General features: G+C 52.2%; 2 protein-coding genes across 2 annotated transcripts in view; one reads left to right on the top strand and one right to left on the bottom strand.

The window, feature by feature from the left end:
• MYOCD (myocardin) overlaps positions 1-5,071 on the top strand; it is a 31,820-nt gene extending 26,749 nt beyond the window's left edge. Inside the window, exons 11-12 of the mRNA XM_064395691.1 lie at positions 3,320-3,377; positions 4,003-5,071. Of these exons, the coding sequence (XP_064251761.1) occupies positions 3,320-3,377; positions 4,003-4,571 (627 nt within the window). The 3' untranslated portion in view covers positions 4,572-5,071. The remainder of the gene's footprint in view (positions 1-3,319; positions 3,378-4,002) is intronic.
• A 5,764-nt stretch (positions 5,072-10,835) lies between these two features.
• The window catches only part of MAP2K4 (mitogen-activated protein kinase kinase 4), a 54,027-nt gene continuing 39,784 nt past the window's right edge, over positions 10,836-25,078 (bottom strand). Inside the window, exons 4-11 of the mRNA XM_064395125.1 lie at positions 22,628-22,747; positions 20,829-20,948; positions 20,058-20,109; positions 19,523-19,650; positions 14,878-14,955; positions 13,087-13,235; positions 12,537-12,582; positions 10,836-11,785 (exon numbers count right to left, since the gene is read on the bottom strand). Of these exons, the coding sequence (XP_064251195.1) occupies positions 11,672-11,785; positions 12,537-12,582; positions 13,087-13,235; positions 14,878-14,955; positions 19,523-19,650; positions 20,058-20,109; positions 20,829-20,948; positions 22,628-22,747 (807 nt within the window). The 3' untranslated portion in view covers positions 10,836-11,671. The remainder of the gene's footprint in view (positions 11,786-12,536; positions 12,583-13,086; positions 13,236-14,877; positions 14,956-19,522; positions 19,651-20,057; positions 20,110-20,828; positions 20,949-22,627; positions 22,748-25,078) is intronic.

The raw sequence follows: 25,078 nt of genomic DNA, 5'->3' as shown, positions 1-25,078 counted from the left end.
TGCAGGGTCCTTTGCAGGGTTTTTTCTGGGCAGCCCTGCCACCGCAGCCAGTCGCCCTGGAGGGGCCACAGCACAGCTCTCGTGCCCCATGGAGCCCTGGCACAGCTCCCCTCCTCCCCCGGGGACCCCAGCACTGCTGTCTCTGCCCCTTGGTGAGCACTGGCAAAGCTGTCCATGTCCTGGGAGGGTTCTGGCAGAGCATCCTCTGCCTATGGAGCCCTGGCACAGTTCCCTCTGCCCTGGGGAGCTCTGGCACAGCTCTCTCTGCCCCTGGAGGAGTCCTGGCAAGCTCCCACTTCCCTGGGGGAGCACTGGCACAGCTTCTTCTACCCTAAAAGAGCCCAAACGCAGCTGCCTCTCCCCTCAGGGGGAGTCCTGGCACAGCTTGCTCTGCCCTTGGGGGAGTCCTGGCCCAGCTGTGCCCCATGGAGGCCTGGCACAGCTCTGTACACGGCAGGGAAGCACCAGCGTGGATCCCTCAGCTCCTGGGAGAGCCCTGGCACAGTTCCTACACCCCTGGGAGACCCCACTGCAGGGCTTCCCAGCATCTTGCCAAGCCATTGTGGCTCCCAGCAGTGTGTGAGGGATTTTCACCACTGAGCTGGAGGAGAGCAGTTGCCCTGGGAAAGTCTTTTCTCAGGAAGCTGGAGCAGGGCTGGCGGTTGAGGTCTGCAGTCAGACAGAGCTTGGCCTCCCCACCAGGCCAGCAGCCCAGCACAGAGCTGTCCCCAGCAGCCACCACTGCTCACTCAGCCCCCTGGACAAGCATTTGGGGAGGGGGACACGCTGCACAAAACAGCACAAGGTTCTGCTCACAGCCCCAGTGCCCTCCTAGGGCTTCCCAGGCAGCAGCAGCAGCACCTTGCAGTGGCCTGTGCCATGCACAGGGGTGCCAGGTGTGCTCACAAGGGTGTGACAGGGCAGGCTGGCTGTGGGGGACAGCCCACAGCAGAGCAGGGCTCTCCCAGCCCACCCACAGTGGCCCCGAGCAGAGATTGGGGGTCAGCCCTGCACAGGGGCACAGAGTGGGGCTCAGGAGGACAGCAAGGTAGGTGCCATGGGCAGCTGGCAAACAGCACAGCCAGTGAGGTGGGAAAGGGCCACCAAGTTTAGGGTGAGGAGAGGCAGAGACAGAGCTGCCAGTGCAATGGGCATGGAGGGCAGTGGGGCTGCTGCAGGGGTGGGGAGGGTGATGGCAGCACTGGTTTGGGTGAGTGAGGAGCAGGGGATGCAGGGGGTGGCCCTGGGGCTGTGCAGGTGAGCTGGGCACTGCAGCAGGGCTCTGGGGGCAGTGGGACACAGTGCTGTGAGCTGACAGCCAGGAGGCAGCAGGGCTGCTCTGGGCACATGGACAGTGGTCAGTGAGGCTCAGGAGGGAGCAGTGACACCACAGGGGCATCTCCAGCTGCTCCCTCACTGCCCAAGGGCAGGGGAATGGTCCCTTTGTGTCCTCTAGCTCATCCCAAGTCCACCACCACCCATCCTGGACATCCCTCTGCTGCCTGCAAGGGACTGCTGGGGGTGAGGGTCCTTCTTCAGCAAGAACTCTTCCTTTGTGCCCAGCACTGCAGTGCTGTTTCCCATGAGCCAGGGGTGGTGTTCCTTCCAGCTCCCCTCCACAGAAAGGTGGCCAGGATGTGCATGGCCAGGCAGAGTGACCCCACTGCTGCCCTGGATCCAACCCACCTGGAGGGACAATCCCCTGGTGCTGGTTTTTGTGGGACAAGGCCATGGCCAGGCAGTGGGGAAGGACACACAAGGGGCTGGAGGTGATGGGGACAGCAGCTGACAGGCACTGTGCTCCAAATGCCATCCATCCTGGCAGGGGAGCCTGGCAAAAAGCTGGCAAAGACATGCCAGGTGTTTGGCACAGGCAGAGATTTCAGAGTGCCCTTCCCTGGCCTGAGCTCTGTGAGATGCCCCCAGTCAGGAGGTGATGGGAAGGGGCTGGGGAGGTGGCTCACCACTGGCCAAGCACAGCTGACCCCCAGCAGCATCTCTGCCTTCCCTTTGTCCTGCATGTCCCCAGGACACCAGGCTGTGCTGTGCCACCCTGTCTGTGCAGTGACAAGGGGCCAGCCTGGCCTTGGCTTTCAGAGCTGGGTCAGGGAGCTGCTTCACCTGCCTCTATCCTGCTCAGAGCCAGGCATTTTGAGTTGGTTTGACCCACAAAATTGTGATTTTCCCTGGCACCACACCAACCCCAGCAGGGAGGAGAGAGCCGTGCATTGACTCCATTTCCCTGTATCTCCCCATGCAGATGGCTGCGCAGTCAGGCCAAAACTTTTCTATTTCATCCCCAAGTTTTTGTAAGTCAAGCCCAGCCCTGTCAGAGGTAAAGCAGCCTCCACCCTATGAGGATGCAGTGAAGCAGGTAACTGCATGGTTTTTGTTTTCTCCAGGGCCAGGGCTGCCCGTGCTGTCTCTGTGCACTCAGTGGGACTCAGGTGCAGCAGTTCCAGCCCGTTCTGGGTCTCTGGGCAGGACAGACCTGTTTCCACGAGGAATGGGCTTTTCTGAAGGGTCCCTAGCTGCCACAAAGGAGTCAGCCACCCTGCTGGGCTGGGTAGTGTCCCCTGTGCCCCCAGGGGTGCTGGGGTGCCAGTGTACTCTCTTTAGGTGCTCAGTGTCAGAGACAGACCCTTGAGCATTCCCAGGTCACCAGGAAAGCTCATCCTGCTCATCCATCTGCCCCCTGAGCGTACCCAGTGTCATAGGTTGATAAGGAAGTGAGGTTTTTGGGAGGTCAAACCAATCAGTGCTCAGATTTGCATATATAGGAATGCTGTTCCTGCAGGGAGGACTGGCCATCACCCAGGAACACCTTCCTTCCCACCTGGGAGCAGCCTGAGTGCTGGGACTGCTGGTGCCCTTGGGAAAGTGGAGTGATGCTGTTGGCAGGGTGAAAATGGGTTTATGCCAGCGTGCAGGACATCTTCCAGGTTCTGGTCAGGGAGAGGAGGGAGCCTGGGCAGTACAGGCAGCAGGGAGGGCAGGCAGGCACGTGCCAGTGTGAGGTGCTGGGGCTAAAATGTTGTGTCCTGAGGGCCCTGGGACAGGGCAGGCTGGCACAGAGCAGAGGTTGGCAGCAGGGAAGGGTGCTTTGCTCCCTGGATCCACCCTGACTGTGCCACGTCCCTGCAGTGCCCTGAACACTGCTGCCAGCCCCGTGTTGGTGTGGCCTCTCTTCTCTGTGGGAGGAAGCCATTTGTGGGGTCTGGAGCCATCCTTTTTGGGGTCTAGAGCCATCCACCTGGCTTGTGGCTGGAGGGACTGTGCTCCTAATGGCCTCTACTCTGCTCTTTGTCGTTTGCTGCAGCAGATGACGCGAAGTCAGCAGATGGACGAGCTCCTGGACGTGCTGATTGAGAGTGGAGGTATGCTCTGCTTCCCTCCTCCCCTCTGGGGCTTCCCCTGCAGCCAGCCTCGGTCTGTGGGGCTCAGGGCACCCCAGCAGAGCTGCCTGAGTGGAGTACACCTTTCCCCTGCCCTCCCTGTGCCAGCAGCCACTCAGATTGAACCAAAAGGACACTGGTCCTCCTGGAGCCTGCTCCTGCGTGTGCCAGCCCCATGGGGTGGTCTGGGCTTGGCTGTCACCTGTGCAGAGAGAAGGGACAGCAGGGCAGGAGCCCTGTGCACAGCACTGCCAGCCCCCTGCCCACACAGAGCCCCCAGTGTGCCCCCCTTTCCCAGGGCTGCCAGTGCCATCTCCCACACAGAGCACTTCTGCTGCCCTGCCCTGTGCACGGTGCTGCCTGTGCCCTTCCCCAGCCCCTTGGGGACAGCTGCCAGTGCTTGTGCCCTAGGGACTGTGTCCAAAGCCAGGGGATCATGGTCAGAAGTCAGGAATGTGTGAGGCTTCCCCCAGGGAGGGTGGGCAGGCAGTGCCAGTGGGATCGAGAAGTGGGATCACATCTCCAAAGGGATGCCCCACAGGTCAGCTGGAGGGCTGTGCTGGTGGGCACTGCCAGGGCACCTCAAACCCTTTTCCTTTGTTGACAGAAATTCCAGCCAATGCCAAGGAAGATCGGTCCTGCCTGCAGAAAGTGCCGCAGATAATGGTGTCACCGGGGAGCTCGGGTGGCCCTGTCCCCAAGGGCTCCGCCCCGTTCGAGCCGGTGTCCTCGGCCCCGCTGCCCTTCGAGCACTGCCCGGGCAGCAGCGACGCTCACCTGGAGGTGCTGCTCAACGCCCACAGCCCCCTGGGCAGGGTCAGCGAGATGGCCCTGCTGAAGCTGGGGGGAGAGGAGCCCCACTTCGAGGGCATGATGGAGGGCTTCTCCGGCAAAGCCGCGGACGAACTGCTCAACTCCCAGGAGATTTTACAGACTCCCCTGTCGCCCATGGACACCCAGCTGTCCCCTTCCCCTGCCGAAAGCTCTGCTTTACAAATGAGTTTCACCGAGTCTCCGTGGGAAACAATGGAGTGGCTGGACCTCACCCCCCCCAGCTCGGCCACCGGCTTCAGCTCGCTCACCCCCGCGGGCCCCAGCATCTTCAACATCGATTTCCTGGATGTTGCTGACCTCAACCTGAACACCAGCATGGACCTGCACCTGCAGCAGTGGTGAAGGGACGTGCTGGGGCAGGGTGCTGTGAGCCTGCAGCAGGCAGCACAGTGCTCCTGTCGTGCCACAGAACACACAGGGCTAATGTGCCTCATCCAGGGGAAACTGGAGTCATTTTCCCATCATATGGACTTGTATGAATTTCCAGTCACTGAAAATTGACAGCACAACTCTGGTACTTTGGTTTTCCTCCACTGACACAACCCCACAGAGGACACCAGTGCCTGAAACAACACTTCCTTTGATTGACAAGAACTTCCATTTTCTTTCTTTAATCTTTCCCCCCCAGTTTTAGCAGTCACTCTTGTGAGAACTGGAGCAGCTCATGACAAGACTGTGTGGTGAGGTGACCTCACCTGGGTGGCAACAGGAAATCATGGAGAGGGAAGCCCACTGTTACCCTCTCCTCTCCTCTCCTCTCCTCTCCTCTCCTCTCCTCTCCTCTCCTCTCCTCTCCTCTCCTCTCCTCTCCTCTCCTCTCCTCTCCTCTCCTCTCCTCTCCTCTCCTCTCCTCTCCTCTCCTCTCCTCTCCTCTCCTCTCCTCTCCTCTCCTCTCCTCTCCTCTCCTCTCCTCTCCTCTCCTCTCCTCTCCTCTCCTCTCCTCTCCTCTCCTCTCCTCTCCTCTCCTCTCCTCTCCTCTCCTCTCCTCTCCTCTCCTCTCCTCTCCTCTCCTCTCCTCTCCTCTCCTCTCCTCTCCTCTCCTCTCCTCTCCTCTCCTCTCCTCTCCTCTCCTGTCCTTCAGGCAGACCTGTTGGGCTCACCTTGGCCATGCCCATGCCAGGGTGAAGAGCAGGGGGCTGTGCCCAGCCAGGTGCCAAGCACCCTTCTGTGGACAGCCGGGCTCTTGCTTCCCCCTGCCCTAAGCTGCACTGCCCCATCCCCGCAGAGCTCCGCTCCAGGAGGATGAGGGATGGAGATCACAGAGTTCATGGTGGCACCTTGGCATGTCCTGAGGGGCTGAAAGCCCGGGAGCTGTCCTGGCTGCATTCTGAGCTGGATCAGGCTGCAGCCCGTGACCTCGGAGCAGAGAGCTCTGGACACTGGAGGCAGATGTGAGGATGCAGGCGCAGGAATGGGGGATGTGGCAGCCCAGCGGAGCAGCCGTGTCCCCGGCGCATACAAAGAGATGAGTGATGTGTTTTGGCCGAGGTAGGAGCAAGTGGTGTGAAAGGACCAGCCAGGCTGGAGGGGCTGTTCTGTGCACAGCCAGGCCAGGGTGATCTCCAGCCCTCGATGATCCCGGAGCAGAGGGAGCCGGGCAGGGACACTCCGTGACCGCTCCTGGGGCAGAGCCCTCGTGTGGCCGAGGCTTCGTGCGAGTGCCTGCTCCTGCCATCCTCCCCTCCATGCTTCTGCCCGTCCCTCCTCCATCCCCAGCAGTCTTCCCCTCCTCCCCGAGTTTATCCAGCGTCACTGCCCCCTCAGCCCAGAGCAAGGCTACCGGAGAACAGCTGTGAATCACCGAGCCTGGAGGAGCCCGTTCTCCCGCAGCCGGCAGAGAAGGAAGCTCTCCCGCAGTGATGCTCCCGTTTGGAATCACCAGCATTTCTCCTAAGAGTCTCTGTGCAATATTCTTCCTCAGGCTCTAGCAAGAAGGAGCCTTTGCTTCACTTCTTGGCTTCCACCAAAGAACTTGCTGCAGACTTTGTGATGGACGCGTCCGTTCATCGCAACTCTGGTTTTGCCAAAGTAAATATTGTTGCTGACAAAGATTGTTAAACTATTTACAGACTGAGTGTATTTAATATTTGTGTTACTGGAAGGACAGCACACGGAGATGGAGCTGCTGGGAGGAGGTCCAGCCTGGCTCCCAGCAGCTTCCCCAGGGATGCTGGAGCTGTGGGAGGCAGCTCTGCAGCCCGGGCAGTGTCCCCAGTCCCTGGCCTTGTTGCATGCTGTATAAAGCACATGGCAGTAGCTTTCAAGTCACTATTTAAAGCACCATTTTTCTATTGTACAAATGTCACAGAGCACTGCTAGGATAGACAATCACAGGTTGCATTTTTTTAAAAAGAATTTCTTTTTCTAAGTGAGAGATTTTTTTGAAGCCAGTCCGTGGAGAATATTCAGAGCACTTGAAGCAGAGTAGTGTTAGCTGCTCCACTGAGGCCTTGTACAGAGTTTTCCAGGTAACTTTCTCCTCTCAGCAATTGTATTTCCTTATTTAAAGGGATGCTGTCAGCTTCAAACTTGTAAGCAAGCACATTTCCTTACCTATGTTACCAGCAACACCTTCATTATTAAAACCCTTGTCTTGCCACTCTGTCTGCCCATGGTTTGCTGTTTGACTTCACCACTGGGACAGCCACAGCTGCCACCCCCTGGTGCCAGCTCCATGCCCTGGGACAGCCACAGTCCTTCAAGGACAGATGAATTTCATTCATGGCAGCAGTTTCTCCTGGAAGATTTCTGAACACACCAGCTAGAGCTGAGGGGGGCTGAGTCTGGACCAGGGTCCTGCTGCTGGCAGAGAAAGGGATCAGAGGGGAAAGGGATCCTGAGGCTCCTCCCGGGCCCCAGAGGACACCAGAAGCAGATTTTCTGTGCATGGAGAACTCAGCCCAGCTCTGCCTGGGCCCGTGGTCCTCCAGCCCAACCGGAGCAGCCTCCTGGGAAAGCAGAGGGAGTGCCAGTGGGATGGGACCCCTTCCCTCCCTTGCCTTGAGTCAGTCCTCACTCAGTCTTCCATGTGTAGGTGATCTTCCCACACAGCCTGTCCCAAGGAATTTGGGGTTCTGGGATTTTCCTTTCTCTCAACACCAAGATGAAGGATCCCGGTGATGTCCTGCTCTCCCTCAGTCTTCCTGCCTGAAAAAAAAAAACAGAGATAATACAAAACAAGCAAACAAACAATGTTCTGAGAGTCAAAATAACATTTTCACTGAGAAGGAAGGAAGGAAGGAAGGAAGGAAGGAAGGAAGGAAGGAAGGAAGGAAGGAAGGAAGGAAGGAAGGAAGGAAGGAAGGAAGGAAGGAAGGAAGGAAGGAAGGAAGGAAGGAAGGAAGGAAGGAAGGAAGGAAGGAAGGAAGGAAGGAAGGAAGGAAGGAAGGAAGGAAGGAAGGAAGGAAGGAAGGAAGGAAGGAAGGAAGGAAGGAAGGAAGGAAGGAAGGAAGGAAGGAAGGAAGGAAGGAAGGAAGGAAGGAAGGAAGGAAGGAAGGAAGGAAGGAAGGAAGGAAGGAAGGAAGGAAGGAAGGAAGGAAGGAAGGAAGGAAGGAAGGAAGGAAGGAAGGAAGGAAGGAAGGAAGGAAGGAAGGAAGGAAGGAAGGAAGGAAGGAAGGAAGGAAGGAAGGAAGTGGCCACACCACGTTGTCCTGATGGGAGCCATGGGATTTATGCCAAGACAAAGGTTTTCTGGCAGATGTTCCCTGGAACAGCCCACAGACTGCCCTGCTGTTCCATTTCCAGCAGAAAGTGCAGTGTGTGTCCAGGAGAGGGAGTTTGTGCTTCATCTGGCTCTCCAAGCATTTGCACAGCTGTACACATAAAGGCAAAATACAGCTTTTTCATTTTCTTTTTCCTCAGAGCAGTCACTCCACCTTTCCCTGGGCCCCTTACCATGCTCAAAGCAACGGCCACGTGTGATTAGTGTCAGGAGTTGAAGGAAAATTGAGTTGTTTTAAAAAGCAGCACCTATGTGTTAACAGAACCACGGAATCACTGAGGTTGGAAAAGCCCTCCCAGACCACTGAGTCCACCCTGATCCCCACCTTGTCCCCACTCAGTGCCACCTCCAGCTGATCCACCCCGTCCCAACTATTCCTGATGCTGGTCAATGCTGCCATGACCAGGGATCCCTGCAGGGTGCTCTGCTCTCCCCTCTGGGCAGGGCACTCCTGGGCTGTCCCATCCAGCCCAGTGGGGCAGGACAGGCACTGGTGACCAGGCTCTCTCCCCAGCACTCCTCCTCCCCACTGGGGCTGCTGGGGTCCAGTTGTGCCCACTTGACTGGGCCCATTCCAAACCCTCCACAGCTTCCAGGCAGAAGAGACCTCCCAGCAGCAGGACCTACCCAGGACTCTGAGACCATCTGGGCTCTGCAGACCTTGCAACCATCGGAGCTGGGAGCTCCAGCTGCCCTTTCCCTGGAGGGTGGGCACAGCCACCTGCCCTCCTGACAGGGACAAGGTGTCCTGAGCCACCAGGGCCTCCCTGTGCTGCAAACTGCTCGCCTGAGAGGAGCCCAATCACAGAGTCTTCCAGAGAGACAGAAAATACATCCAGAGCTCTTTCATTTGGCACAAGATCTGAAGTTGCTCTCCTCTTCCACCTGGAGGCCAGGCCTGGAAGGCAGGTAGGCATTGCAGAGCTCTGAGTGAACCTTCCCCTTCACGTCTGACCTTACAAAATGAAAATAACAAGGTCACAGTCGCATCTTAGTTTTATTACAACTGACCTGCAGGCAAAAGGATAGAACTATTACATAAACACTCTGATCCATGTATAATAGCTTAAATAGAGGAGGAAGTCAAACCAGGAGACCAGATAAAATATTCGGAAGCTCTTTGAAGCAGTTATGTTCCTGAGCTTCATTTTACAGACAATAAGGCAACATCCCTGCACATCAGCTTTTTGATATTTTTATACATTTTTTTCTATGGTACAAGAAAAAAAAATAACCAGAATTCACAATGTACAGTTCTTACACTATTTTCACAGCTTCTGAACACTATACACTTTTTTTTCTTCTTTTTTTTCTTTAATAGATACATTGCAATAAATGGTGCACCCATAGTAATTTATAATAATCTGTGTTGAATGGGCTAAACCTTGGCTGTACAGCCACCCAGGCAGCAGCCCCTGACTCCTGTCACTGGCAGCTCAAAGCTTTGCATTTCCATTCCCAGCAAACTGCTCCTGGGCTGGAGATGGGACAGCACCAGAGCACAGACCCAGCCATCCCAACAGGGCACAGCAAGGCAGTTCTGTGTGTTTTGGGAGGTTCCATCTCAGTGCTGGCCCTCTGAGAGGTTTTTGGGTTCCCTGTAGCCAGGAGGAGTCAGATTTGACACCAAAGGGAGGGTGAAGCCCCACCTGTGGCTGCCCTTCCTGGCTCTGGTCTCTCCAGCCCCACAGCCTGCACCCCTCGGGACCTGCAGCAGCTCCAATCCCACTCCAGGGGCTGAAGGCTGGAGAGAGGAACCACAGCTCCACGGGGAATTGCCTGAGAAAGGCTCTGGGGACAGAATGGCTGCTTTAGACACACGTGGTCTGACTGATCTTACACAGGAGGCACCAGAAGGAGCAGAAACCTCTGCCTTGCCTGAGGAGCAGCCCAAGAGGAACAGAATCCAGGAAGGGCAGCACCAAGGAGCCAGCAGGAGCCCCAGGGGTGTCACCTCCGTGGCAGACAGACACCAGCTGTGTCCAGGCACGGCCTCAGCTCTCCTTTCCAGCTGGATGTGCTGCTTGCTCTTCATCAGCGCTCTGCCTCGGCTGCTTCGCGCGCGTTGGTGTTGGGTGGACGTGGGGAGCCCTTCCTTGGGGATCCTGCCAGCACCACGGTGTTTTCATTCCCTCTGTGTCCACGCTTGCTGCTGAGCTCTGATGGGAGGCTGCTCTAACACTGAGGAAGTCCTACCAAGCACCTCAATCAGCTCAGAACAAAAAGCAGAGACCCTGCAGCCTCCATTTTATCCCTGGTGTGCTACTAAACACTTGAAAACTTCAATATCTGGGGGGGGAAAAAGTTTTTGGGAAAAATCAATCTTTGAAAAATATGTCAATTAAACAAAGAGAAAAGCCTGATGTGCTGTTTCGCTTAGGAATGGACCAGAAGAGACAGCTTGCCTGGCCTTGCTGGGCCAGCTGAGAGGAGTTGGATGCTCCTTCACCTCCACCTCATCTCCTTCTGCACCCCCAGTCTCAGGGAGGTTTGCTCGGGGTGCAGCACCAGGAGCTGTGGAGGTCACAGGGGAGGCTCAGTCTCCAGGTGGTGCTGAGGTGTCCCCAGCAAGCTCAGCAGGGTGTGGTGGGCACAGAGCCCCTGGCAGCCAGGGCCACCCCTCCATCCTGCCCGCAGCAGCGAGAAGGAGGAGCTCGGGTTTGGAGTGGGACTCAGGAGCTCAGGGCATGGGGCTGGGCTGTGCCACAGGAGCAAGCAGCAGGGCTGGGGACAGCAGGAACACCAGAAACACTGGCCAGGACTCCCAGCCATCAGCTGGTGGCCCACTCAAGCAGCTGCAGCCTCTGTGGATGGCACTGGGTGAAGGCAAAGCAAAGCCAGTGGGTGGTGAGCACTGTGCACTATAAACCAGGTCAACAAGCAGGTTAAATTCAATCAAGTAGTTTAATAATTCTTCAGGTCAAAGGTCTTATCTTACCAGGTAACAATTTACAGGACACCTAGTTAAGAGTGAAGAGTGGCTGGCTTGGTAAAAGGAGGAAGAATACATTATGTCCCATCTCAATAGTTTAATGTTAGCCTCTTTCAACGCAACATATTTTTGGTAAAGACATATTCACTATATTTAACATGATCTCTCTTTAACAGGAAGTTCAGCTGAGCACACTGTCCCCAGAAAGTACACTGCGACTGTAAAGCAACAGAATTTCATAGCAGTAAATCTATTGCACTTTGTGAAGAATAAAATTCTCCTTTGCCTTTCCAGCTCCAGAAGGCAAAGCATCTCGTTGGTTAAGCAAGTTCTTCTCCCTCCAGGCAAAGTCTCTTAATGTTCAGACAGACAACGCCTAACTTTTGTTTGTTTGCTTTTTATTATTACTTGAAACAACAATCGGAAGAGTTTGAGAGAAAAATCTTTCCAGTAGCTGCTGAGGAGTCTCCAAGTTTTGAGTCTAGAAATGAATTTTAGGTGCTATCCAATCACAGTCAACAAATATATGTACTTATTTCCACATTTCATGAATATGTCCACAAAAGAGCAAGATGAGGTCTCTCTGTGACCAACACTAACACTGTGTGATCAGGTATTACAGGGATGCACTTTATATGTGACAACAGTATACAGACAGGATGGAAATAACACCAATATTATTGCACATGGTGTCTGGGCGAGCATTAAAAACACTGCAATATGTGATGAAAATTCTTTACAGCTTGTTTTCTCTCAGCCCTTTTTCTAGAGTTTGATGTAGCAGCAGTATCAATCCACGTACATTGGAGAGCTGGGAGTTGCTGGCATTTGATCCAGGATTTTACAAACATAGCATGCAACATCCACTGTGCGTTCCTCATACATCAGGATGAAGGGATGTTTCTGGAAGCAGATAAAAAAACAACCAAGTTATGGTCACCCTCCTGGCATGTGCCCCTCAGATAAAAACTGGGCAGGGGGATTTGTCTGGTGCAAGAAAACGCTTTGTGGTGGCTGTAGGGCACCAGGACACAGCCTGGTCCATGGCTTTTCCACACTGGGAATCATGTCTTTAACATGGGAGGTTACTGAGGCAGGACAGGGCTCCAGGAGCTGCCAGGCAGGAGGCAGGGAGGGTGCAGGATCAGCAGCTCCTCTGCAGCACTGACACTTCCTGAAATCCTTTCAGGAGATGTTTCATCAGCATTGTCACAGTGGGGACAGTGACAGGGAGTGCCTTGCAGAGGTCAGACTCAAGCTCTGCTCTCCTGAGCCCACACCCTGTGCTCTGCAGGCAGGCAGCACTGGCCAGAGCCAGGTCAGAGCAGCTGGGACACAGCATCAGGGAGGTCCTGGGCCAGGACATAAGGCAAATCCCTCTCACATCAGCTGATGTGAATCCCCAGGGCTGACTGTGGAACCACAGCCTCTAAGAGGTGCCCTCCAGGTGCCCAGAGCTCCTTGAAGTTGCCTCATGTCACTGATCCAAGCCAAAGGCATTGCTGCTCTCTCTCCTTTAGCACCCCCACCACAGACAGGCCCTGCTGCTGCCCAGCTCCAGGGCTCTGCTCCTTCAGATCTCACTTCTGCCTGAGCCCAGCATCCTGTGAGCTGTGTGTTGGAAGCATTGAAAGATGCAGCACTGAGAACTCACCAGAAGCTCTTTGTACTTTGGCCTTTTGGACTCGTCCTTTGTAAGGCTAAAGAAAGCATAAAGATAATTAGGAGAACGTGGGATCAGGAAAAATGCTACAGACATCAAATACAAATTTAACAGGACATGATGCTGTCAGAGGGAGACACACCACCTTTGGTTTTCTGGAAAACCCATCCTTGCACTGTGAGTGACCACAGGAGTAACCCCCATCCCTCCCTTTCCCAGCTGTGCAGGCAGGGGCTGGGGCTGTGTCTGACACAAACTTCCTGCCATGGAAACTTCCCTCCTTACCATGCCTCCTCTCTCTAGCACAGCCTCTCCGAGGTTTTCTCTAATTCCTTTCCTGAAGAGCAGTTTCCAGGCTCTGCCCTTCAGTCCCAACCCACACAAATCCCCCATCACCTCCAAACCACTAAAATGTGAGAGGTCCTCCCCTGTGCTGGTGCAGGAATGTGAAAAGAAGCCAGAAGTGCTGGACACATAACCCTTGCCAAATAGCAGCCAAGAAAAGGAGCCAACCCCAGTGCTTTCAGCAGCACACACTTACCACAAGTTGACGAAGTTGATGAAACTTGGGGAAAACTCCCTTTCCTCTGAGTTACTCAGCTGTGGTGGGTCTCCTTTCACTACTTGTGTCAACTGGTCAAACACACTGTTCCACTTGGGGTAGGGGAATCGCCCCGTGGCCAGCTCGTACTGCAGGGAGACAGCAACAGCACCAGGCAGCTTTACAGCAGGGAAAAAAAATGTCTGCAACAACCTTGGACCCCCCAGAAGGAAGACTGAGATGAGATTCTTCATCCTATTTCCTCTATGATTCTAAGTAGAGGGAAGGTTTTAGCCAGCAGTAAGTTCTGCTGCCTGTGTGAGGGGCATGGCCAGATTTACCCTGACCAAGATTTTCTGTGCTGGCCATGTCTGCTCCTCCACTGACTACAAACCAAACCAGTGTGGGAGAGTAAAATCCTCCAGTCCCTCCCCAAGCATCCTAACAAGCACTAGAGAAAATGGATAATGAGAATGACACAATCACATGGTATCTCAGGTTGGAGAGGACCCACGAGGATCCCTGAATCCAACTCCAGGATAATGAAAATTAGTTTTTTTTAAACATAAGTGGTAAGAACAGAAGCTACTGGTTCATACTAAATTGCTTCTGCTTTCTCTTCTGCCTCACAACCTGAAGAAAGTAAGGACTACTCACTGAGTTTCTCAGTGTGTGCAGCTAGCAGTGCTGTGGTTAAGCCAGTGAGGAATCACAATCCCAGAATCCAGGATGAACCAAAGTCTCTGTGCAGCCAAAGCACAGCAGCTGCCAGAGGCTTATTCACACAGGCTGGGTGCTCTGCTCTGCACCACCACACTCAGCACCCTCATCTCAGATTCTGCACACAAAATTCATTTACAACCCAACACCTCTTCCCTGCTCACATCCAAACACAGCTGCGGGGGCTCAGAACCACTGACACAGAAAGCACCCAGGTTGTTCCTGGGGCAGGCAGTGCCCACTGGAAGCAGAGCACACCCAGGAGCTGGGCAGTGCTGCCCACGTGCCCAGAGCAGTGCTCACTCACTTTGGCTAGCTTTAAGTCACAGCTGGACACGTTGAGGCAAGCCCAGGCACGTCCTGTTCAGCAATATTGGTATATTCTCATATTTTGGTGCCCCACATTGGGAGCCAAAATATTAGACTATACCAATATTGCTGAATGGGAGGTGCCTTGGCTTGTGTGGCCCCTGCTGCTGAACCAAATAACAGCGACTGTGGTGTTTCACCCCAGAGACACTTTGGCTAGCTGTGGGTCACAGCTGGGCACGCTGGGGCAGTCCAGCCATGCCAGAGCTCCAGTGAAGGTGGGATGAGCTTCCTCTCACAGAGGGACACTCCCCAGGCTTCTCTGTGCTGGAGAAGCTTTAAGACAATGGTGAAAGAAGGAGTCAGTTCTGATGGAGGGTTTTAAAACAGGGATTTTATTCTGGCCCACAGGCACCTGAATCTAGCAACAGCTCCAACAGAACTCCCAGTGTGTGATCTGCTCGCCCTTTTACCTGGGGGAGAAGGGGGCAGGAGGGAATACAGGGACCACCAACCAGGTATGGGGGAGGAGGTCTCCAGGGAAAAGGACATATGGATGATCCAAAGCCTCCCCAAGGGTTGGGGGCATCTTTTGAATCTGCCCAATCACTCAACGCTCTGCTGGAACTCCAGGGTTGATAGATGGTACTCAGAAGTCAGGGTGGAGGAAAGGAGAGGTGACTGACACACCTGGGAGGGAATCTTCAGGGAGAAACCCGGGGTAACTGAGGCAAACCATGACATCAAAAGGCAACAACTCACCAGTGTGATGCCCAAGCTCCAGACGTCGGAGCGCACGTCGTAGCCCTGCCGCGAGGCGCTGGGGTCTATCCGCTCCGGCTGAAACGGCAACAAGCAGAGTCAGGCTCTGCGCCAGCCAGGAAGCCTCTGCAAAGCTACAGAGAACCCCCAGCCTGGCACAGCGCCAAGCAAAACCTGTGGCCAGGGCAGCCATCCAACCCCAGCAGAGAAACATCCCAAGGAATCACTTAAAACACTGATTAAAACACTGATTTTATGGAGGTGCTGTGTAAAAGGTGATCAGAAATGGCAACTTTTCACAGTCCAATGCTTTGGGTTTTTTTTCCTTTTGCACAAGCACCTTGAATAATTGTGACTGTCTTATTTAGTTAGTTTTGTTCAACTTTGGGATGTCTTTATCACAAAGTCTCACTTTCTCTGTTTTGACACCCAAGGGATTATAAGAACTGGAATCAACATCTCACCCCCACCCTGGGGAGTGAGGCTTAGCAGCATCTACCAGAACTCTTCTCCACAGCCAGCTACTAAGAAACTATTAAAAACAATGTGCTCTAAGAAAAGCTCCTCTGAACAAGGTTTCAGTCATCCCTTGAAGGCAAGTATGATGTTACAAGGCTTTAAGACATCCAAAATGTCCTTCATAGAAAGCAATATTGAGCTAGACATAGGTATTTCACACCTAAGAGTAGGTTATCATGAGAGCTGAGCCAGCAAAAAACATCTTTATGCCTTGCATGTCATCTTTATAAGAAACCTCAGCCTGCCTTCTTGAGTTAAAAATATAATAATTAACATGTCAAAAGAAACAGGTTCTCATTCAGTTTTGACTACAAAAATAATAAAGATACAGGCACAGCAATAAATTCTAAATTATGGGGTACAGGAAATAGTCTGAAAGCCTTGGTTGCTTTGTAAGCTACATTTTAATACAATTTCATAGCAAACACAACTGCAAAGTGCAGCAGCAGGTGGCCCTGAACCCTACTGGGGACACACATGATGTCTGGAAGCTGCCACCAGGGATGGACCAGCTCAGAACACATCAAATTATGGGGATGCTGGCCTGGCCAGTGCTGTGACCCACAGGGATGTGCCACAGCAGAGCAAGAGGGACTGGTGGGATGGGTGGCACTGGTGACACACAGCTGGCTGTCTCAGGCACCCGTGAGGGGCACCCTGCTCCTGTGAGCAAACAGAACAGGGGTTTGGCCCTAGACCATGGTGGCACAGTTAAAGGGAAAGCAGGACGGACCAAAATAAATCCCATCTAAATACAGAGCAGGAAGAATGCCAAGAATTTTCCATGTAGATCACATGGGGGCAATTAACACCAAGGAAGGAAGAGTCACCATGTCACACTCTGGGGACCTGGAGCGAGGGCTGCAGACAAAGCCTGGCTCAGGCCAGGTGTCCTTCTGATGCCAAGAGCAAGCAGGAAAGGAATCAGCATCCCTGGATGTGCTGATGGGGTGAAGGGACAGGGGATGGATGCATCAGAGAAGGGTACAGGCTTCCATGGGGCTTCTCCTGTTCAGTGCTCACCTGAGCACCAGTGTCTTGACTGAAAAATGAGCAGTGGGAACCACAGATCCTCCCTCTCTTCCAAACCCCAGCTATACAAACAGCCACACATGGCCTGATCTCTGCCTGAACCACCTGAACACAAACATCCTGACAGCAATGCCAGCAGTGACTGTCCACCTTCACCAGGGAGAAGTGAGAAGCCGCAGTTTGCAGCCAGAGGCTCCAAGCTGACCTGGGAAAAGGACCTGAGTGACCAAGGATGGAGGTGACACCACCACACTGCACCCCTGTGGAGGCCTGGAAGGAGCAGGGCAGGGCATCCATCCTCACAATGGCTGGGTCTGCCCCTCCACCCCTGCCTGAACCAAGCCCTTCCAGTGCCACCCTTCCTCTCTGACTGGGCTCACTGGGGCATCCAGAAGGCAAAAAGCAGTAATGACACAAAGGCCACCAGCTCCAGGGTGGCACGCAGAGCCCACTCCCAGCAGCATCCCCACGGCCAGGGGCAAGGCAGGGAGCACAGCAGCAGCACTCAGGGAGGATGCAGGGCTGGCCAGGAGCTTCACTGCTGGGTGAAAGCTGTGGAACCTCACTGGAGCAAACCCCCAGCACTGGCAGCAGCACAGGGCAGGGCTGAGGAGGGCTCAGAACGGCCCAGGCTGCTCCAGGGGCCAGCAGCTCCCTGGGAACCCAGCCCTGCCTTTCTTTCCTCCAGAGAACACGAGGTACCAACACTCAGAGGCCTTTTCTCGCTGTAACAATTGCAGGGGAACTGGAAGCCAAAAGCAAAACAACTTCTCAGCCCCAAGGCTGAGGCGCCGCTCGCCGTGACAGCTCCAACAATTTTGGTTCAAGCCCACAGCACTTGCTTGGCAGCTGGAAGTGGCTCCTGCTGCCTCCTCAGAGCACTCACAGCCAGACTGGCTGACACCCAGTGCCATTGTTACCAACAGCCCTGTGGGGACCTGGCTCCTTCAGGGGTGAGTGCCATGGGGTTGGTGAGCCTTGCAAAATGTGACAATATCATCAGGGAGAAGCATCCAGCAGCCCCAAGGAGAGCCTCTGGCTGAACAGAGCTACTACTCTTGGCTTATTTTACATTAAAAAAATACTATTTTCCTTTTGAAAGGAGTGTGTAGCCTGACTCCTTCCCAGGTACATCCAATTTGATCACAGCATCCCTTCAGACATCAGCCTCTGCTGGCTTGGAGAAATATCTGGCAGATGTGCCTGCACACTGGGGACATCTCCCCATTTCCCAGGCTCCCTGGTACGTGGAAATGCTCATGTACTTGGAAAGGAGTCACTGAGGCTGCAGAGCAGCAGGGAAGAGGCCAATCGTCTCCCACATCACTTGCCAGCTGCTGGCTGCCCCACAAAACCAGTGCCCTGCCAAGGCTCTGAAAAACACAAACTGAACTGCAACACTTCTGCTCACTCAAAAGTCCACCCAAGACTGGAGCTGCACAAATCACAGAGTGCACGCAGACAGACAGACAGACAGAGAGGAGAAAGGAAAACCAAAGGGCTGTGGAAGCACTGACCCACCCACACCCCAGGGGAAAGGGAGCACTGCAGCTATTTACAGACATCTCAGGAACTGTCATGGCATAACTACACCAACAGCCTGAGCAGAACTGAGCACCCCCCATGGCTCAAAGAAAGATCAGAGTCAGGGCAGACAGGTTTTGCCTTGGGCACCACAGTCAGAGAAAAGCTATGGCCTGGGCCAGGTGGGAGCCGTGCCTTGGAACAGAGATATTTTCCTTTTTTCTACTTGGTGGTAGATAAGAAGAGTTCAGAAAACAGTATTTTTCAGCATACAGAGCCATAAATATGTAACAAAAATTAAAGACAGGCACTAAAATTAAATAACAGCAGCAGGCACACAGCCCCCTGCACAAGCTACCCTTGGCTCATGTGAGAACAGAGATGCACTTTCAAAGCACCATGAACCACTGAAGTGTTTAAAACCCTCAGACAGCTTCCAAAATCACCACTACAGCTTTTCTCTCTGGAAGGGGGAGGGCAGCAAACAAGCAGGACAGACTCCCAGGAGCCACAACTCAGCCCCAGCAATTTCCACGCAGCTGCTCTGCTACTGCTGCTCTCCAGAACCACATTCTCCTGGAATGAAGTTCTGGCACACTTTGGAATTAAAGTGGTTTACAAAAATCACTGTAATTCTGCTCTGCAATAACTCCTGTGACATAATCTTACCAGAGCAAATGGATTTCTTGCAGACCAAGACAAAGCCACACTCTGACAGCCCTGCTCCCCTGGGCAATGGTGTTTTGGAGCTGCTGGAAAGCACAGAGCTCCTCTCCACTCCAGCACCACAGCCCTGGCAGCAGCAGAGAACCCAGCAAAAACCCAGGAATTGGGACACTTTGCCACAGCCTGGACGACACTGCCACAGCAGAGCTCAATCCAGAGCTCAGTTTCATCCAGGAAAAGGGTGTTCATTGTCACATTCATATTTTCTGGAAAAATCCCTTTGCCCAGGATTTCTCTCCTGTGAAGCTGAGAAGCCTCAGAGAAAAAGGAAAACAATATTATCTGATTTGCTTCTCCTGTGCTTTGCTGCTTTGGAATGTGGTTGGAGATTGTTTATCCAACAGGTGATTGTTTCATTGGTTTCATGTGAATTGTTTTGACTTATTGGCCACACAGAGCCAAGCTGTGTCAGGGCTCTGGAGAGAGTCACGAGTTTTCATTATTATCTTTTTAGCCTTCTGTAAGTATCCTTTCTGTATTCTTTAGTATAGTTTAGTATGGTGTTCTTTAATATAATATAGTATCATAAAATAATAAATTAGCCTTCTGAGAACATGGAGTCAGGCTCATCATTCCTCCCTGCCACAAGGGCACCCCATAAATACAACAGTTCATCCCCCAGGAACAGGCTGATCCCAGGGAGGGTGAGGTCCCCCAGAGCCCATCGCATAGGAACAGGCTGACCCCAGCGAGGGCAAGATCCCCCAGGAACAGGCTGACCCCAGGGAGGGTGAGATCCCCCAGGAACAGGCTGACCCCAAGGAGGGTGAGGTCCCCCAAGCCCATCCCACAGGAACAGGCTGACCCCAAGGAGGGTGAGGTCCCCCAAGCCCATCCCACTCACCGCCATGTACGGCCGGCACCCTGCATCCCGCGTTTTGGCAATGGAATCCACGAGCTGTCCGCTAATGCCAAAGTCACAGAGTTTAATATTCCCATTTCTGTCCAGAAGAATATTGGAAGGTTTGATGTCTGCAGGGGGAAGAAATTTAAACCAGTAAGTCACGGCTGGGGGTTTCAGTTTCCAGCAGAGCAGCTGCAGAGGACGAGGCCAGCAGTGCCGCGCCGTCGCCGTCACCCTTGGCGCTGGATCCTGCATGGGAGCACGAGGGGATGGAGCCAGCCCTGGAGATGCCACGTGCCCAGAGGCAGCAGCAGATGCCCAGCCACCCTGAAATCACACTTACATGGAAAAAGCACAGGCTGAAGGGGCAACAGAACAGACACTGGGATACTTGTTCAAAACCTGCACTCAGACTCACGGTGGTACAGGTGCTGTGTTTACACTTGGAGTGAACCAAAGGCCATTAACAATTTTTGCAATTATTTTAACAGACAAGAAGAAAATACAAAGTTAAAGAAAGACACAAAGAACTCACCTCTGTGAATGATTTTCAAGTTTTCTTTTAAGTGGTTTAGTGCTTTCACAGTCTAGGAAAGAAAAACAGATGAAAAATAAGCAGATGTTGTAAGAGTCCTGTGATTATTAAATTTTTGGAACTCCACGAGCAGGAGCATTTAATACACTGAGGTATCAATGCTGTAATATGCCACGTAATAAAACATTTTTCTCTGAATCTTTTCTGCAAACAAGAGGTGATATAAGAGAGGGTATGGGCTAAAGTGAACACACATTCCCTGTGACCTGCAAAGATCCCACTCTGGGAGAGGGGAGCAAGAGGTGGAGCCAGAACAATCTGATGTTAATTAACCTCAGCAATAACTTATTTCAAGCCCTATGCTATATTTTTTTCAGCAGGTCACAACTGTTTCAATGACCTGACTTTTCATTAGGCCAGAACTTCCAGGTTATATCAGGAAAACATCAGCCAGGTTCTCCAGTGCTTTTGGGAGCCTTTGCACAAGACTGACAAAGCTCGTCTGGTCTGGGCTGGCACCTGTGCTGCTGGTGCTCACGTTCAAGCAGACAGAGCAGGAAGATGGTCCTGGGGTCTGTTTATGAACTGATTCCTGACCCCAGGAGCTCTGTTTACACCATGCAACACACTGTGGAAAAGTCATGATCACCCTGAAGAACCATTCCCAATTCTGCTCCACAGACCAACCAGCTTTTCACATGGACTGTGATCTGAACAAGAATCTGAACTTTTCAATTATCTTCAACAAAAAAGTTTTAACAAAATACTCACAGCTAAAGTGATTTTGCCTAAGATTTCTTCTGGAATAACATCATCTAATACACTATATACATATTTGTAAAACTTATCAAACGAGGTAGACATGAGCTCCATACAGATCCAACAGTCACCCTGGAAAGAGAAAAGAATGTGTGTTACTGTTGAGGTAAAAATGAGAAATAAAAATTCAGAGAGCATACAGAGATCCACTGAATCCTATGAAATACATGAACAGCAACATGCATTCTGCAGAAAGGATGGAATTCGGCTTGATTAGTTTTAGCAATGAAAGACTTGCTCCCAATTCACAGCAGAGGCACCTACCTGCCCAGCTCACACCTGACATTACAGTTTAGATACTTGAACCCAGATGAATCCAAGCCTCACACAGTGTTTTGCTCTCCAGAAGGCTGCAGGCACAGTGGAACACCCAGGAAAGGGGAGCTGCTTTCCTAGGAAGGGCTGTGTGGTTGGGGAAGAAGGCTTTGGTTTACAGCCATGGGCAGCTCCAGCTTACACTTCTCATTTGGCATCAGGCTCTTCACATCAGCTCAAGGCACAGCAGGAGCTGAGGTCATCTACCCACGGGCTGCTACAAGCCTGAGCCCAGAAAACTCTCACTGCACCCAAAAGAAGCAGAGGATGGAATAAGTGTTGTGACAGACTTGGAAGCAGGGACATCACAGTGAGAGGCCAGAGCTGCACAGCAGGATGAGGGCATGACCAGCACACTTCAGGGGACCTGGAAAAAGGTGAACCTGGGCTGCTACAGATCACAGGTTGGCTAGGGAGGAAGTTGGCTAAGGAACTACTCAGATTTAAACTACAGAAATGAAATTGGGCAATACATGTAGAAAATGTCTCTTTTCTGCATTAGCAACAAAGGCAAAGTGCAGATGAAGCACTTGCATATGACGGAGAGTGGCTCAGGGCAAGCAGTGTGGCTCCAGTGGCAGTGGCAAAGCACCACCAGCAGGTGGAGGGAGGTGATCCTTCCCCTCCATGCAGCAATGGTGAGGCACACCTGGAGTGCTGTGACCAGTGCTGGGCTCCCAGGGCAAGAGAGACTCCAGCAAAGGGCAGCTAAGGTGAATGAGGAACAGGAGCATCCTCCCATAAAGACAGGACTGCTCAGCCTGGAGAAGGTCCAGGGGAACCTCATCAGCCTAAAGGGAAGCTGCACAGGGGATGGAGCCAGGTTTGCTCAGTGGTGCTGAGCAACACGAGCAGGACACACAGGAGGTTCCCTCTGAGCACGAGGAAACACTTTTTGTGAGGGGGATTAATCACTGGCACAGGCTGCCCCAGGAGACTGTGGAGAGTCTATCCTTGGAGAGATTCAAAAGCTATTTGGACACAATCCTGGTCAAGTGGCCTCGCTTGATCGTGGGGGTTGGAAAGGGTGACCTCAGGGGTCCCTGCCAACAGCCACCACTCTGTGATGGATTTACACTGAAGTAATGGAAAAGAGGCAAGAGCTCCATGTCTGTCCCCCTACACTGTGGCAGTTTCAACAGAGCAATTACAGGAGAAGGGATAATCCAAGTCTGCAGAGGAGGAAGGAGAAGCAGCAGTCACATTTCAACATTCATCTTCTCCAAAACTCCTGTTGCAAAGGGACCAAAGGCTTGCTCAGCAGTGCCCAGACACCTGGGTCTCCTGGCTAAACACCCTTGAGTAAAAGTGGAGAACCAAGAAACCTAACTTAAATCAATTTTCTCCTCCCTAGCACGAGTTTGAAATGACAAAGGGATAAAAAACAAGGTAAAACCCAAACTCTGCTTCAAGTGAAGCAAGTTTGGGGTGCCCACCTCTCTGAAGAGTGCGCCATAAAACTGAACAATGTACGGGCAGTCACTGCTTCTCATCACTACATCAAGGTCCATCAGAAGCTGCTTCTGCTCCTTCTCATCCACTGTCGACCGAATTCTCTGAAAGAGGAAGAGTGGCAGAGACTTCATCACTTCCATGCCATTACTGCATCCTCAGCCCTGCTGGTGGAGACAAGTGACCAGAGCCCCAAACCCAAGCATGCTCAAAAACACTCTGGAGAATCAAGCAGTGCTCTCAAATAAGAAATGTAATTGAACACTTCCAAGCTGTTTAATCAGACTATAAAGCCCTCAATCCTCACATGAGCATCAACACTTTCAGATGAAATGTCAGGAAGAAATTAAAGAGCTGAAATTTTATTGAAAACTACAGCAAAATATCAAATCCAGGCTTTCATTTCAAAACAAATTCCCACACAGTTCTTAGCCATGTTGGAAGGGGTTTGAAGACTGGTTTGAAATTTAACCAAGGAACATTATGTTTAAAATTTCTAAGAAGTCAAAAAAGCTCCTTCCACAGCCTCCACCACGGCTGGGGAGAAGGGACTGCCACATAACCCAGGGAACACATTTCTCTGGTAATGTTAATGATGGGCAGCAGTCCTGTGAGCTCTTCTCATAAAACTAACAATCCTTTACCTAGCACTGGCTGAGGGAATATCAACACTGTATAAAAGATAGTTTATATAGACACATACCCCATGTGTGTATAGAGATATATATGTATACACACACTATACTTTATATATACACTATATACTATGGAAAGTTTTATTTGGGCTTCAAAGAACAATGCACATTTGAAAACAGAAAACTTCATTTTCAATCATGAAACTGGTTAAATGAAGGGTGTAAATGACCATACAGTTTTTCATGTGATTTTACAGATATATTTAACATCTTGCACTAATTAATACATTCTCTGAATCACAAGTGAGGAAATCGTGATCCTGAAGCTGTGACTCATGTTGAAAAACCATTAAAAAAACAAGAAAAAATATCTGGCAAAAAGTCCAAAGCAACAGAGGTAGCCAGAACCATCTTCAGGAACAAAAACTACACGGCTACCCAAGAAAGAAAAATTATCAAGCTTGTGGAAAAAATCTGCAAGATACTAGCACCCATTTCACCAATTCTATGTCCCTGTGGGCAACTGCTGGTGGCATCAGGACCATACCTATCAGCCAGCTCAGGCCAGGTGAATGAAGACACTTTCAAGGCTGGCCATTCATATAGCACCACAGGGCACCATTATGTACTTTAGGACTTATTTTGTGATGACCCATACAAAACAAGGACAGTATCAACACTGTAATTTTCCTTACCTGTAGTGTATCTTGGTATTTTGGTATTTAACCACTTATTCTTAATGTTCTAGCACCTCTAGTTTGGTCTAGACCAGTAAATAATATGTTTATATTGCCCCTTTCCCACCCTGTGAATTCTAGAGTTCTTGGGGACCTGTCAGGAGACTTTCCAGCACACACAGTCCATAATACCCATGATGTGCTGAGCACGTGGGGTTCTGTGCCACCAACAGAGCAAGAAGCAGCTGAACGGGCCAGGAATGGAACTAAAACACTTCACCTCCAGGTCACTGGTTCAGGTCTGTGTCACAAGCTCAGCCAGCCACTGGCTGACTCCTGCTCTTGTGCCCTCTCTGTACAAAGCTCTGCAATCCCCCGAGAGGCTGAAGGCCGAGCAGAGTGAATGCCTCTCTCCAAGGGACACACCAGCAGCACTGTGTGAAATGGAAATGCCACTGCTCTCACCTCCACACAAGGTGATGGATGCCAAAGCCACCACCAAAGCCACCTGTGACCAACAGCTCAGCCTCCCACTGAGACATGACCCACACTGAAAAGTCCCTTCTGGTGAGGAACCAGAAGGAGCTTTTCTCCATATCCTAACTTGTGTTCTCCTTCAGTGCCCATGTCTGTCTCCAAAAAGCCTCTTTCCTGGTCCTCTGAGAGTTGTCCCAGCCCTGCTCTGCACTCCCCTTGCACCTGCACAATCCTGTCACAGCCACAGCATCCTCCTCAAAGTCAACCTGTTCTCCTGAAAGCATCTCCTCCCACCTCTGACATTCCCCCTGTGCTGCTGCTTCTCCAGCACTGGAAACCATGTGAAATACACCCTGTGTGGTGGAGGTGATTTTAATGGCACTCCAGAACAACACTGAACCCAAACACTCCCCTTGTCAAACACGAGCTCCCAGCAAGAAGGGGCTGGCAGAGCACCCAGAGCACAGACAGTGGCTCAGCTACAGCCAGAGGACAGCTTGAGAAGCCAGCGTGGACACTACAACAAATACTGCTGCAGGGAGCGAAAGAAATGCTGTGATACAAGATTGGGAGGTCTCATCCAACACTGCTGGAGACTGGCAAAGTCAAGAGAAAGGGAGAACTCGGAGAGCAGCATGCAGCACAG

Source organism: Passer domesticus, chromosome 20, assembly GCF_036417665.1.
Source record: "Passer domesticus isolate bPasDom1 chromosome 20, bPasDom1.hap1, whole genome shotgun sequence".
In the NCBI taxonomy this organism is placed as follows: Eukaryota; Metazoa; Chordata; class Aves; order Passeriformes; family Passeridae; genus Passer; species Passer domesticus.
This window is presented reverse-complemented; position numbering and strand designations above follow the sequence as displayed.